At 41.5% G+C, this 12,638-nt stretch overlaps 1 protein-coding gene across 3 annotated transcripts; it reads right to left on the minus strand.

The window, feature by feature from the left end:
• Window positions 1-2,371: 2,371 nt before the first annotated feature.
• Window positions 2,372-9,630, minus strand: hmgn3 (high mobility group nucleosomal binding domain 3). 3 transcript variants are annotated; one of them, XM_080514326.1, is made up of 7 exons: window positions 9,433-9,630; window positions 7,320-7,370; window positions 7,043-7,072; window positions 4,584-4,634; window positions 4,382-4,480; window positions 4,125-4,224; window positions 2,372-3,324 (listed from the first exon to the last, which is right to left on the minus strand). In XM_080514326.1, exons 1-7 carry the CDS (start codon window positions 9,445-9,447, stop codon window positions 3,317-3,319), a joined length of 354 nt encoding a protein of 117 aa, XP_080370452.1. In that variant the 5' UTR covers window positions 9,448-9,630; the 3' UTR covers window positions 2,372-3,316. The 3 variants fall into 3 exon arrangements, with proteins under 3 accessions (XP_080370452.1, XP_080370453.1, XP_080370454.1); XM_080514327.1 differs by lacking the exon at window positions 7,043-7,072; XM_080514328.1 differs by lacking the exon at window positions 4,125-4,224.
• Between the last annotated feature and the right edge of the window lie 3,008 nt (window positions 9,631-12,638).

The following is a 12,638-nucleotide window of genomic DNA, read 5'->3' on the forward strand; positions in this document are numbered from 1 at the left end:
TTATTGCAGAGTCATTTAATTTGGCCAATGCCAAACACTGGAAAATCACACCAGATGAACAGAAACTGACAAAACAGTGAGGTCTTCAATAGCAAAGGTACCGCCCACTGCTTTCCTGTGAAAGGTGGGTGTATTATTTTACATTGGGAGGAAGCACGAGTTTTGCTCTCGTTTCTTTACTCCCACTTGTTTACACTGACTACTCATCCGCTCACACAGTGCCAGGTCGATGGCAACAGGTGTACAGCATTTCAGGATCTCTGACTAACTGGAATAGTTAATAGCAAATGAATAGTGCGACAAGCATTTTCATGACAGGAAAAATTTATATTAGAAGTGTCAAGCGCTTATTTTAAAGTTTTTAAAAAAAGTGTAAAAATGACAAAGATAATAAAAAAAATTTCCAAAAAAAGTTATTAGAGTTCCAAATTCAGTCATTGGTTTTAGTAACAGATAGAACACAACACTGAAGATGAGAACTAAAAAGTGAATGGCAAGGGAAGTTAGCAATATATTGTATTGTATTGTATTGTATCAATATGTCATATTGTATCTTATCATGTCATATTGTATCATATCATATTGTACTGTATCATATAGTATCATTTCACATTGTATCATATAGTATCATTTTGCATTGTATCATGCCAAAATCATACTGTATCATACAGTATCGAGCCATATCATATCATACCGTATCGTATAGCATCGTATGACCAACTGAAAGGAATTCCTGTGATAATATGACTCCGTGTCATTAGAAAAGCAAAGTAAAGCACAAAGTTGAGCATTTTTAGTTGCAACGAAATTCAATCTGAAAATGTGGCTTTCAAAGAGACGATGTGACTCTTTGGAAAGTGCTCACTGTTTTGTGCCAGGAGACAACAACATCAGGTTGGTCAGGTTATGCGGAAACAAAATAGTTGTTGGCACTAAAAACAATGATTCATTAAAAGTTTTTAAAGGTTAATATATAGTCTTATTGATCCAGCCTGCTTGAGCTGGGGTTTTTTTTTTTTTTACCAATTGCCCTGAACCCCGGCAAACCACAAGGAGGCAACCTCACCCTGTCCCGCTCAGCCAGACACAGAGGCCATGGTGGAGTCAGAGGCCAGGAGCAGAATGTAATCCGATTCACAGATTCTTTCACTCTAAACAGTGATCTACAACAAAAAATCCATTGACATTCCTTGATCTAATCTCTCACACAACACAATTTGTCAATAAACCTTTTTTTTTCCTTCAAATTTCTCATGTGAATTTATATGTTTTATATGAAATAGCTTTGGTTTTCACCACATGACTCCGGAAGCTGTACACACGTGGGGATTTAGTTTGATTGTACATCTCTCTACTCTAGTGAGAAGCCAATGATTTTGTTTGTTTTTTTAAAAATTGTAAGAGATATTGTAAATATATTTTACACTGGCATAAAGTGTAAAGCAGCCCGACAAACCACCAAGCAAACTGTAAAAGTTTTTTTTCCCACAGATTTCTTTAGAGTAGCCGACAGAACACAACACTAAAGATCCTAAAGAAAGATAGCAGACTAGCATTAGCCTCAAAGCCATGCTGCCAGGACGAGTTTGTAAAAACATGCATAATAGAACAGCTATAAAGAAAAGCAATTTGGACATTTCACTGTATTTCGCACCAGAGGTTATCATTAAAATTGTCTCCATGTCGACACTGCACTAATTGTCAGTAGTAATTGTTTAACTGTGCTGAAAATATAGACAATTTCATCGCATATACTCTGCACCACAGCAGAGAAAAATGTAAAAAGTTTAAATTGAAAGGTTATCGTATAACCAGCGTGACCCAGTCAAGATCAAATTTGACTCTATGTGGCGCCTGAACTAAAATGTGTTTGACACGCCTGCGTTTAGCGCATGAACTTAGTGGCTTGGTGAAAGGGGTTAAAAGGTCAAATAAATTGTTGCTTCACAATCCTGATGGAGAATCCTCCGTAAAAAGACGGTTATTGGACCTTGATGGTGAGCGACAGTCGGTCCGGTAATGAAGAGAGAATTATCATTTCACAGGTCTCAACGCGCTGGCAATTGCTGACCTTTCACTTCCTGACACAGCAGTTGTATTTAACACAGCCACGTGCCCCTGGCGACCTGTCACACACACACACACACACACACACACATAAAGCTGTGTGCAGACAGTGGCTTTGTGTGCTGGTAAACCTAAATGCATTGAAAAGAAACTCTGGCCTCATACATGTGCAGTCTGACGAGAGATTAGAGCACACACTGGAAACGCCAGCGCAACGATAGATGAACAATTACGGATGCTTAACCAAAAGGTTAATAAGTGAGGAAACACACACACAAAGAAAAAAAGGGTACAAACTCTCATGTGACATCAACTTTTTCTTTTATTTGAAAATATTCTCCAAACAGGATGAAAGTCAGAGAAGCCCAGAGGGTCCAAAGCCAATAGAGCCGTCTAGAACAGAAGCACCACTCATTATTGCTATGTCACTCTGCTGCGGGACAAGGCGTTCAAGTGGAGGGGAAAAGGGGGAAAAAAAGAAAAAAGAAAAGAAATAACGGGAGGGGAACAAAGTCAAACACAAGAGACCAACAGACACATTCACTCCAGCACACAAGTACAAAAGGAGCTATGTGAAACACGGTGAGGGTGAACCTGAAAACTTAAAAACATGTCTGTGGAGCTGCAGATCTTCCCCATGGTGACAGTGGAAGCGTTGTCGCATCCACACCCGCAAGAATTCAACTTTAATCGTCCAGAGATCATAACCGCCGTGTTTACAGCCTCCGTCAGGCAATATAAAGAAGCATCTGCAGCCGTCTGATGAAACAGCTCCGAAATGACTTTCTGGTTTAGAAGCGGCACACTGTACAGCAGAGATGGGTCAACTTTGAGCTCTGTGAAGCACACACGCAAATTTTTTTTAAATTCAGTACTAGGTGGGGGAGCTATGATGACCAAGCAACCACCAATGAGGCAACCACTACACCACTGTGTGGCCAACAAGTGGTTGTAAATTTCCCTAAATCTTTTTCCGGCCTTAACATATATTCAGTCATTTAGTAATTAAGAGCAAGAAAGTTGCCCATCTGTTGAATAGAGATACAAGGGGGGATGGGGTGGGGGGTGGGGCTGCTGGCTGTCTGTCTCTAACTATCATAAGTTTAAAAAAAAGGAAAAAAAAAATCAGCATGGTACAAAAATCGTCAGTAAAAAAAGATGCTTTGCTGCCATGGAGTCAGAGGGGACGAGTTGACGGGCGCGCCCGTGGTGTTTTTACGCCTTCTCCTCGGTCGCCTCCTCTGCCGCTTCAGTTTCCTGCGAGCAAGAAGAGGTGAGAAGCTTTTAGACACAGGTGGAGGTGCGTCGCCATGACTTACCTGCAGTCGGATCCAACCGGCTTAGAAACACCTTCATTGGGACTTGAGTCCATTGAGTCTGCAAAGGCTCAACTGGTTAACGTTTCAATACAAAACCCAAGTGATCGAAGCTGGCGGGTTGTTTGATTGAGCTTCGAAAAGAAATCTGACAAGTGACCTGAACAACCCTGCCTGGGCTTTAATACATAATTAAGTTTTTAAGGTCAAATGTAATGCAGCAGTGGTTTGGAGTAGATAAATAAATAAATAAATAAATCCGCAGTTTATAATATAGTCTGATAAATACCAGGTTAACCTTGAAATAATGTGGCACTTTAAGATTTTAATAGTAAAGGGGACAGTTTTGACTTTGTTGTAATTGAACACTGGAAAGGAAAATAATCTCCCATCATTTCTCATTAAACTTCGGCATGTAGACAGTGTGAGGATTAAACCACCATTGAGAGTGATCCCACCTTTATGCTCGCTCGGTACATATAAAGCTATTAGGAGACATTAGCTGGCAAAACACAGAATTTCAAACAGGAGTTAGTTCTTTTAAAATAGTTCCTCACACCAATTTCAACACAGAGATTAACTAATAGTCCACTGGTGTTAGTTTCACGCGTACAAAATACCAACGATGTTTGTTTTCCATACGAGGGCGTAGGTACTGCGACGCCTCGGTCCTTTAAGGCCTTTAACCTGTGTTAGTGTCCACACGCACGGCAAAGGTGGATTAGAAGCACTCCGTCGTACCCTTAACTCTGACTGTCTCACTCTGCCCTCTCACTGACATCATGGAGGGGGCCATGCTTCTGATGGAGGACACGCTGACAGACGGACGAGACACATAGATCTGTGTGTGTGTGTGTGTGTGTGTAGGTTTAGTCGTAAGGAATAAGTATGTGTTGGGTTATGGAGCAACACAAGGACAAGGGGAACAAGAGGTCATTAATTGGTTGAATGTACATTTTCGGCGTGATAAATGCCTCGAACTCCTCTTTTCCTCATACCTCATTGGTCTTGGTCTCCCCGTTCTGGGCGGGACCGTCGTCCTTCTTGCCCTTGGCTCCGCCTTTCTTTGCCTTGGCACCCTTATCATCTGCCACCTTCTGCACAACACAAGCGACATATAAACGCCGGTGTCCTTCGCGATACCGCTCAGTCTCAACTGCTGTCCCATTCTGTTTGTATGTTTCCATACTGAGGATTTACCTTCACGATGGCCTTCTTGGGTTTGACCTCCAGGTTGGGTGGAGCAGGTTTCTGCAAATTATTTTTTTTAAAAAGAGAGAGAGAATTGGTCATTTCCGGTGTGCATACTTTGTGGTCAAGCACGACTTGTCCCATGGATCCTTATTTAGAACTTTTTAAAATAACGTTGCTTAAGCCAAACTTTGCACTTTTATGAGGATGACTGCAGTGCTCTTGGAAGATTGAATGTCTTCCCTGGATCCCAAGATGAATATTATTAATGATGAAATGCTCCTATTGTATTTCCCACATAATGGCCAATCACAATGTTGTCATGCTTAGCAATTTTAAATATCAGAATTGTCTAAAACTGACCTCAGACTATTGTGCAATGATTTTATCAGATTGGGTAGGGGGGGGGGGGGGGGTTGGAGCTGCTCGCGGCGAGGAAGTTTTGTTGCAGACATTTTCCAGACTGCTGAGTGTGAACCACGTTACCCTGAAGCCACGAGCTACAGTAACACCGCTGTGATCGAATTAAATCACATGATGGCTTCTCAGAATATCTTTGTGTCTCTTGTGAAATCTCTAACAATGCACCTAAAAACTGAAGGTGTGCGTTATATTTAAACTGCAAAGAATCAATAAACTCACAAATATACCAAAAAAAAAATTAAAAATGTATCTGAGATTCTGCTAAAAAGTTAAATGAAATCATGCAAAGATGAAACGATTAGCATGAAACATGCATGCTTTCCTAAATAGTATCTCACTAAACTTATGTTACACATGAAAGACAGTTAGTTTAGCATGAATAATCAATATGGAATTGCAAACACTGAGAGTTTCAAGAGATTTAATGCTCAGGCTCAACGTTTTCTGATATTTAATTAAGACAATAAATTATTTTCAAGACTCACTACATTCACTTGGCTATTGCTGAGCTGTATTGGCCTTTCTAAATTACTTCTTTTATTTGAGACTTTCCCCACACCTGCAATGTTTCCAGAAAAAGTAAATGTTCCTTGTTTTTTACAGTCACTTTGTACCGAGACCTGGGCACTTTTAAAACTGACAGTACCTGCAAAAATGCACCGACAGTACATCCACTGCTGCTAAAGGTTTACAACATGACATACAAACAATGTAAGTCCTGTTTTTGCCTTCATTCTGCTTGTATGTGGGGAATAAAATAACGTAGAAAGTCGGAAAGATTTCCAAATAAATCTTATTCTGGTCATTTCTGTGATATTCTGTGAATTAACAGTTGTTCAGGTGTGTGTTTTTACTGTAACGTAGATGTAATAAGGCAGGAAAACTGCTTGCTGAGGCCAGCGTTACAGAAAAGTTGCATTTTGTTCCCTTTCCACAGAGGTGGATTGTTTTCAAAAAGTTCCACCTTGGGAGCCATTTTCAAATAGTTCTGTGACTCCGAGCATCGCAGTCGTGTAAACAGACACCCTAAACGCAACAAAAGTTTTTTTTACTTGAAAGTGTTGTCATGTCAACATGGCCTTACTTAGTTTTTGTTTTTTTCTCTCCTCTAAACTTGACCTTTATTTGTAATGTGACACCAGAGATTTTACAGTGAACCTGGCCAAAGAGAGCAAATAAAACTCTGCAATAAATTACAGATATAAAATTAAGATATAAAATGCAGTTGGAATTTTTGTCTGTCCTGTATACCAGGACAAAGACAATAGTCCAATTAAACTGCATAGGCGAGCTACAGCCATGATTTTACTAAACTACACATGATCTAGCCCTATAACCCAAGCTATAGTGGTGGGTGGGACTTTAAAAAGCCGATTGATCAATGTAGCAGCTGCTACCTGAGTGAAGTGAGACTGTTTTTTAAGGTGTAATTGTTGCTGAAAACTTCATACTTATTATGCAAAAGGATACTCCTTGATCTATTGCCTGTGCAGCAGGAGGCTCAATCCCCAACAGTCCCCCAACAGTCAAGCTGCTCCTTGAAAGTGAACATGCAAATATACAAGCACATGCAAAGACGCACCACGGATGGGCTCGACATGCAAAGTACAGCACATGGAAATGCACAACCTGTTTGGCAGGGCTGCGCGACCGTACGCAAAGTACAGCGCACATGCTAACTTGTAGTGGTTACCGTCCACGTCATTGGGTTTTTGGTGCGAATCGATTACATTTCAAAAGTTTCTTTTGCGTTTCACTGAGCAAAAGGAGGTTTTTCGTACACTAATCATGCAGCCCTGCACATCAACAAGGTGTCGCGACAGACCACATAGAAACCAGACGAAGACGACAGAGAAAAGACGAGATGCACCCGAGCCAGAGTCGGGGGTCCTGGAGGGGCCATGTTCATGGGGATGCAGATCGCCATGAACTGGGGGAGGACTGGACTCTGAGCGCTGGTAAATATGACACTTATTCTCATCCGAGGAGAGGAAAAGAAAGGACAGTGACAGAGGTGAAGACAGAGAGCGGAGAGCGAAACTTACCGATGACAATCTGTCCGACCTTCTGGTGGGCTGCAGGAGGAAGGCATGATCAACAAGAGAGAGAGAGAGAGAGAGAGAGAGAGACAGTGACAGAAAGAGAGAGAGAGACATCAGTTGTACCTTTGTGGGCTGATCTACTTTCCAGCCTCCACAAACGTCCTAATGACTAACCTGCCATGTGCCTGTTCACACACTCACACACACACACTTTCTCAAAACGGTTTCAAAACACGGCACGCAGACACGACCACACAATTCACACAAACGCAGTGTTTACCTCTTGCTTTGTGACTTTGGGGGCGTCCTTGCCCTCGGCACCCTCTCGAGACTACGGGAAATAAATGGCAGTGTTAAGAAAAAAGAATGGGTAAAAACAGGCCGTGGCTTTACCTGCTTTTACTACGCGGCCACATTAGGTTTGGGGGAAAAAAAAAACATTTGTAAGACGCTGAAATCTCGATCTTCGCTGTGATGTCTCGGGGAATCCGACGCGTTGTTTCCCCCCCCCAAAGTCAATCAGAGGAGCTTCAAGGTAATAAAGTCGGCTTGTCTTATACAAACAATGTAAAATTCCGTGGAGCTGCTGAAGCTGAGAAACATCATGCTGAGACGTGCAATGAGAACTACTGACAATTCTGACCTTTAAAATCTTTAAAAAATAAACCGAAATGACTGAAGAAACTGAGGATAAACTGTTTGGCTGCTATTTTCGAACACTTTGTTCGATGCCAATGCCTTTTTAAAAAAGCAACAGGTAACCAACACGCTAATATCGTGTAACGCTGGTTGACATTATGAGCGAATTCTCCATTGATCAGTGAACACATAAATATACGAAGAAGTGTAAGACTGGTACATGGAAGGTACTTTGACTCTCAGTATATTATTGCACATATCATAGTGGGACCATGAACAAGTTTATCTCCTTATTTACGGTAATGAATATACCATTTTATAGTTTTCGACTACTTAAAACCTAGATTTACTGTTTTCTCCATCGCCTTGTTTCACAATCCATCACCAAAATGATCAATTGCACCATCCAAGAATGATTAATTGATTAATTTAAAAAACAACACTACATCTCACAAAATAGTTTTAAGCAACAAGGACACGACCTAGTGGCTCAGAACAATTATTTGAAAGCCTGTTAAATGACGATATGAGATCTAGATAAAATAAATAGCGTATGATGATCATAATGCTCAGCAAATGCCCACTGAAATCGTCTCTGTAGGATTTTTCTCTTGCACTGTCACAGTTCTACTGTTATGAATCTGCACTGTAAATATTATCAGATGATGTCTGATGATGATGATGATGATGATGATGCTGAAAGCTCCATTTTGATGCAGAAAGGCTAAAAACACCCCTCCCAGGACAACAACAGACTATAAACATGAATTCATTAATAGGCGGTGCAGTCCGGCTGCAGGTAGGCGCACATGACGGAGGACGGCGCATGACGGGAGTCGTCGCCGCCAACCACCCCCCCCCCCCCCCCCCCCTCCCCCCAACCCCCCTCCACCGTGCACACATGAAATGTTGTCGGTTCAGCCTGCAGGTTGGCACTCGGCATCATTTGCATGTGGGCGACCTCCGCCCCTGGCGGCCCCCCATTCTCTGTCCTCAAAGGCCACATTTGCGCAGACAATGGCAGTTTTTTTTCAGGTGGCAGAAAAGGCCAGTTTCCATGCAATGCACTGATACAATGCGCTGCAGCTCGTCGTGCGGTTCTGTTTGGATAGTGTCAACGGTCTTTTTTTTTTTTTTTACCCTCCCCCCCCCCCACCCCTCCCTCCCTCCCCATCTATTACAGCAATTGTCTCTGAGCCCCTCTTTCTTTATCCCTTTCTTCTCATCCGGCGCCTGCCGTCCATCATCCTCGCAAGAGCTCAAATTAGACAAAAAGAGGTGGTGATTTATTTAATATTTTTCCACCCTCTTCCTCTCCTTAAATGTAACATTAAACATTCCTTTCAAGAAAACAAAACAAAAAAATCGTGAATCGCGTTAAAGCGCGCGTCTCTTGCGGGGATTTGACGCGTCCGTCTGACATTCACCGGTGCGCACCGCGCACAGGGAAGTGGCACACAAAACGACCAAGAGCACGGCCATTATTATAAACACAGTGAGCTCCGTGGCGTTCGAGAGGAGGGAAAATGTTGGGAGGGAGAAAAAAAAACAAACAAACAAACCAAAAAATAAATAAATAAATAAAAACCAACGACGACGACGTGTCGTAATGGAGCCGGACGAAGCTCAAACTTTGGCATCAACCTCACCTGCTTCGACGCGCAAACCGCGCACACGCTTATTTCCCCCCGCTCGAACGCAGGAGCCTGGAAAAACTACAGAGAAGTGCGCCGGACGGCACGAAACACACTCACCTTTCTCTTCGGCATGTTTTTTTCTCTCTCTCTCTCTCTCTTTTTTCTTCTTTACGCGTGAGTTCTTCTCCACCAAGCCGGAAGGGAAGGGCGGGGGAGAGAAAAAATGTGAGGTGAAACGCGAAGGGCCAAAAGAGGTGAATTTGAACTACCTCGAAATACAGGATCAATATCTAAGCACCTTCGATAATATGTTGATTTTATGCACTCCCCAAAACTCTGTGCCTCGCGCTCCCATTGGTCGGAACGGTCCGAATCTTCGCCCGTGCTTGACTCTCGATTGGCTGTATGTAAATGAGAGGCTCGCGGCGATTGGCCGAGAGTTGTCAGTGGCGCGCTGTGATTGGCTGCGGGCTGTTCGTGCGCAGGGAGTGGGGGGCGGGACGATAAAAAGCGAGGCGAGCGCTCTCGGAGGATCTGGGTAATGTAGGATGAGAGATTGTTGGGAATACAAAATACAAAGGATCAGAAAAGAAAGAGAAAAACAACAACAAAACAGGCACAGTGGCACAATGTCGGCGCTCCAGAAAAGCTGGCAGGTATTGTGTCTTGTAGGGTTCCCCTTCGCTGTAAAGAACTGGAGTCATCACACCACCATGACATGACACCACACTACATGGAACATGATACTGTGGAAAACAAAGCAACACATAAGGGCTCAAAATAGAGCAATCAGATGGTATTTTAATCTGGTTTGTGGTTGTTGAAGAAGCCTCTTCAAACAGGTGGAAAATAAAAAAGATGAAGGTTAAATTCTGCGTGTGTCGTTTATGTCCTTGTTATAGACTATAAACATTATTAATCAAAGAACTGTGCAGTGAATAAAGGATAATAATATCCTCTTTATCTTTTTTTTCTCCCCATATCACATTATTGCCATTTGTGTACAATTATAATGACACAAGTATGTTTGGGAAGCCCAGTGGAAAGAAATCTGTGACACTCCAGTGGATAAAATAGAAACTTAGTGGACAACCTTGGCAAGGTCACAGAAACATTCAACTCTTACAGCACACAACCATGATTGATTATTTTTTGTTTTTTTTCTGCAGTCGAGCTTAAAGGAGTACACTTCAAATGGATCTACAAGTGAGCTTATGGGCCCTTGAGGGGTTTTTGTAATTATTGGAAACATAGGCAGGGGGTCCACTTGGTCCCCAAATTGCTTTTTTTTTTTTGTATAGTCCAAATAACCCAGAGTGCAAAGTGTATCACATCTCACTTTATGATCTCACTTCATTCAATTTGATCCAGATTCGGGGGTCGGGAGCTACACTGGGTATGAACCCTGGACTGCACACCGAGAGACAGTCAGACAAAATCACCTTCAGACCTACAAGCAATACTACACTCATTCATGCTAAACTGTATTTTTTTTAACCACAGGAGAAAACCCAAAGAAAACCCACACATGTACAGGGAGAAAATGCAAATCACACACAGAAATTGAACATGTGGTTTGTGTCTGTGAGGTGAGCGTGCTATCCACTGTACCTGCCGCACAGTTTCAGGTCGTTTCAGGTCAGCCTGATCGTATGAATTTTGTTCATTTCCATACAACACAGTGATTTCCAGGCACAATTTACAGAGGAGAACCCAAGAATTCCACATGAGCAAGCACAAGCGACTGTGGAAAGAAGCAACTCAGGAAGAAACCTGCAGAACCAGATTGAGTGGTGAAGATATTTGGCTTTACTGGTTTGGGTTACAGGATAGAGAGAGAGAAAATTAGAGGACAGTCCGACAGGTAGGGAATCAAACCCTGGTTCTTGTTGTAATGCTAGTGTGGATATTGTGGGTAAACATACAAATATCTGGGTGTAGAGAATGACAATTAATTAAAGTGAGCGAGGAAAACAGACACCAAGGCCAAAGAGGTCTGGATGAGGATAATATTCTATTCCATTTTTAATTTTATCTCCTTCTTCTTCTTATATAATAATAAAAAATCCTATTTACTATAATAGTAGTCTGTGTAGAACAACATTGAAAATATGATTACCCTGAGATAAGTAAAGTGACTATTCTATTCTATTCTATTCTATTGTATTCTAACCCAAGACACTATACGTTTTGTGTAATAGTGGGCACTATTTAAAACAACAAAATGATTGACATCCTCATTTTAGTCAGACGTCTATATCAACTCAGACAAAGACAAAGAACAGACAACAAATCAAGGGGAAAGTTTAATAGAATATGATTTTGCTTGAATTTTGGAAATTACTTATTTAGTTGATTGTTTAATTGACTGATGAAGTAAATTGTTGTTTGAATGTTTCACAGCGTGATTATTATACACACCTGTGATGTGTTTGTTGATCATATAAAGGTTTAAAACACATACCTTTTTGTAATTAATTACAACTGTCTGCTTTGCAATTTGCTCTTTTTCATATTTTTTAAATGTACAGTACAGAAAGGCTACTAATTCTGAAGCTTTAAATAAGTGACACCCAGAAACATCACAGACTAAATATAACACAGGTACTATTCTATCAGACAATAGCCGCTAAAACAATCAACACAAATCAACAGAGGCAGCTTCCATTTTCTTAGGCAACATCACGATGGCCAGAGAAAGAGAGAGAGAGAGCTCCATCTGCCACAATAGAGAGAGCTTTCCTGCTCGAACAAACAAAACGCCGCTTTTCTACAGAGACGTGAATACATAACAGTTTTTTAGACGCTGACCCAGAACACACAGGAGCAGGGAGCTTGACGGCTGCTGCCCTGTTCCCACACAGATCCACAGTGTCAGCTGAATGGAGGGAAAAGGACAATGAGGCACATCTGTACAAAACACAAAAGGCCAATAAATGGAGAAATAACAATACAATGAATAAACATCAAACTGAGCCAGTCGGATTTAGTTGTGGAGATTTTTTATTTTTTACAGATTTTGAGGCATCAATCACAATCATCGAATACATGTATACGCACATAAAACTGTAATACTATGGATAAATACAATCCTGCAACTTGTTGTGATTAATGACTTCACAGAGGACAAGTAAGTTTTGCCTTAAAATATCAGGATGCTGTTTATTTAGCTTGATAAGAAACTGCAGAGTAGTACTGCGAGCTGATATAATCACCGACAGAATGATTATTTTGTTGTGTTTTTGTCTCTTCAGTTATTGGAATTGAAAAAAGCACCGCTAATCTCTGATAGTAAGTACTTAGAGTGTACCTAATTTTTCACC

The sequence above is a fragment of the Blennius ocellaris genome, assembly GCF_963422515.1.
Source record: "Blennius ocellaris genome assembly, chromosome: 18".
Lineage (NCBI taxonomy): Eukaryota > Metazoa > Chordata > Actinopteri > Blenniiformes > Blenniidae > Blennius > Blennius ocellaris.

What these genes read in the sequence shown, in the direction of transcription:
- hmgn3 (XM_080514326.1), bottom strand. An exon ending in CCAAAGTCACAAAGCAAGAG is followed by an intron (nt 7,073 to 7,319) that starts GTAAACACTGCG and finishes TTCCTCCTGCAG; the next exon opens with CCCACCAGAAGGTCGGACAG. An exon ending in CCAAGAAGGCCATCGTGAAG is followed by an intron (nt 4,481 to 4,583) that starts GTAAATCCTCAG and finishes TGTGTTGTGCAG; the next exon opens with AAGGTGGCAGATGATAAGGG.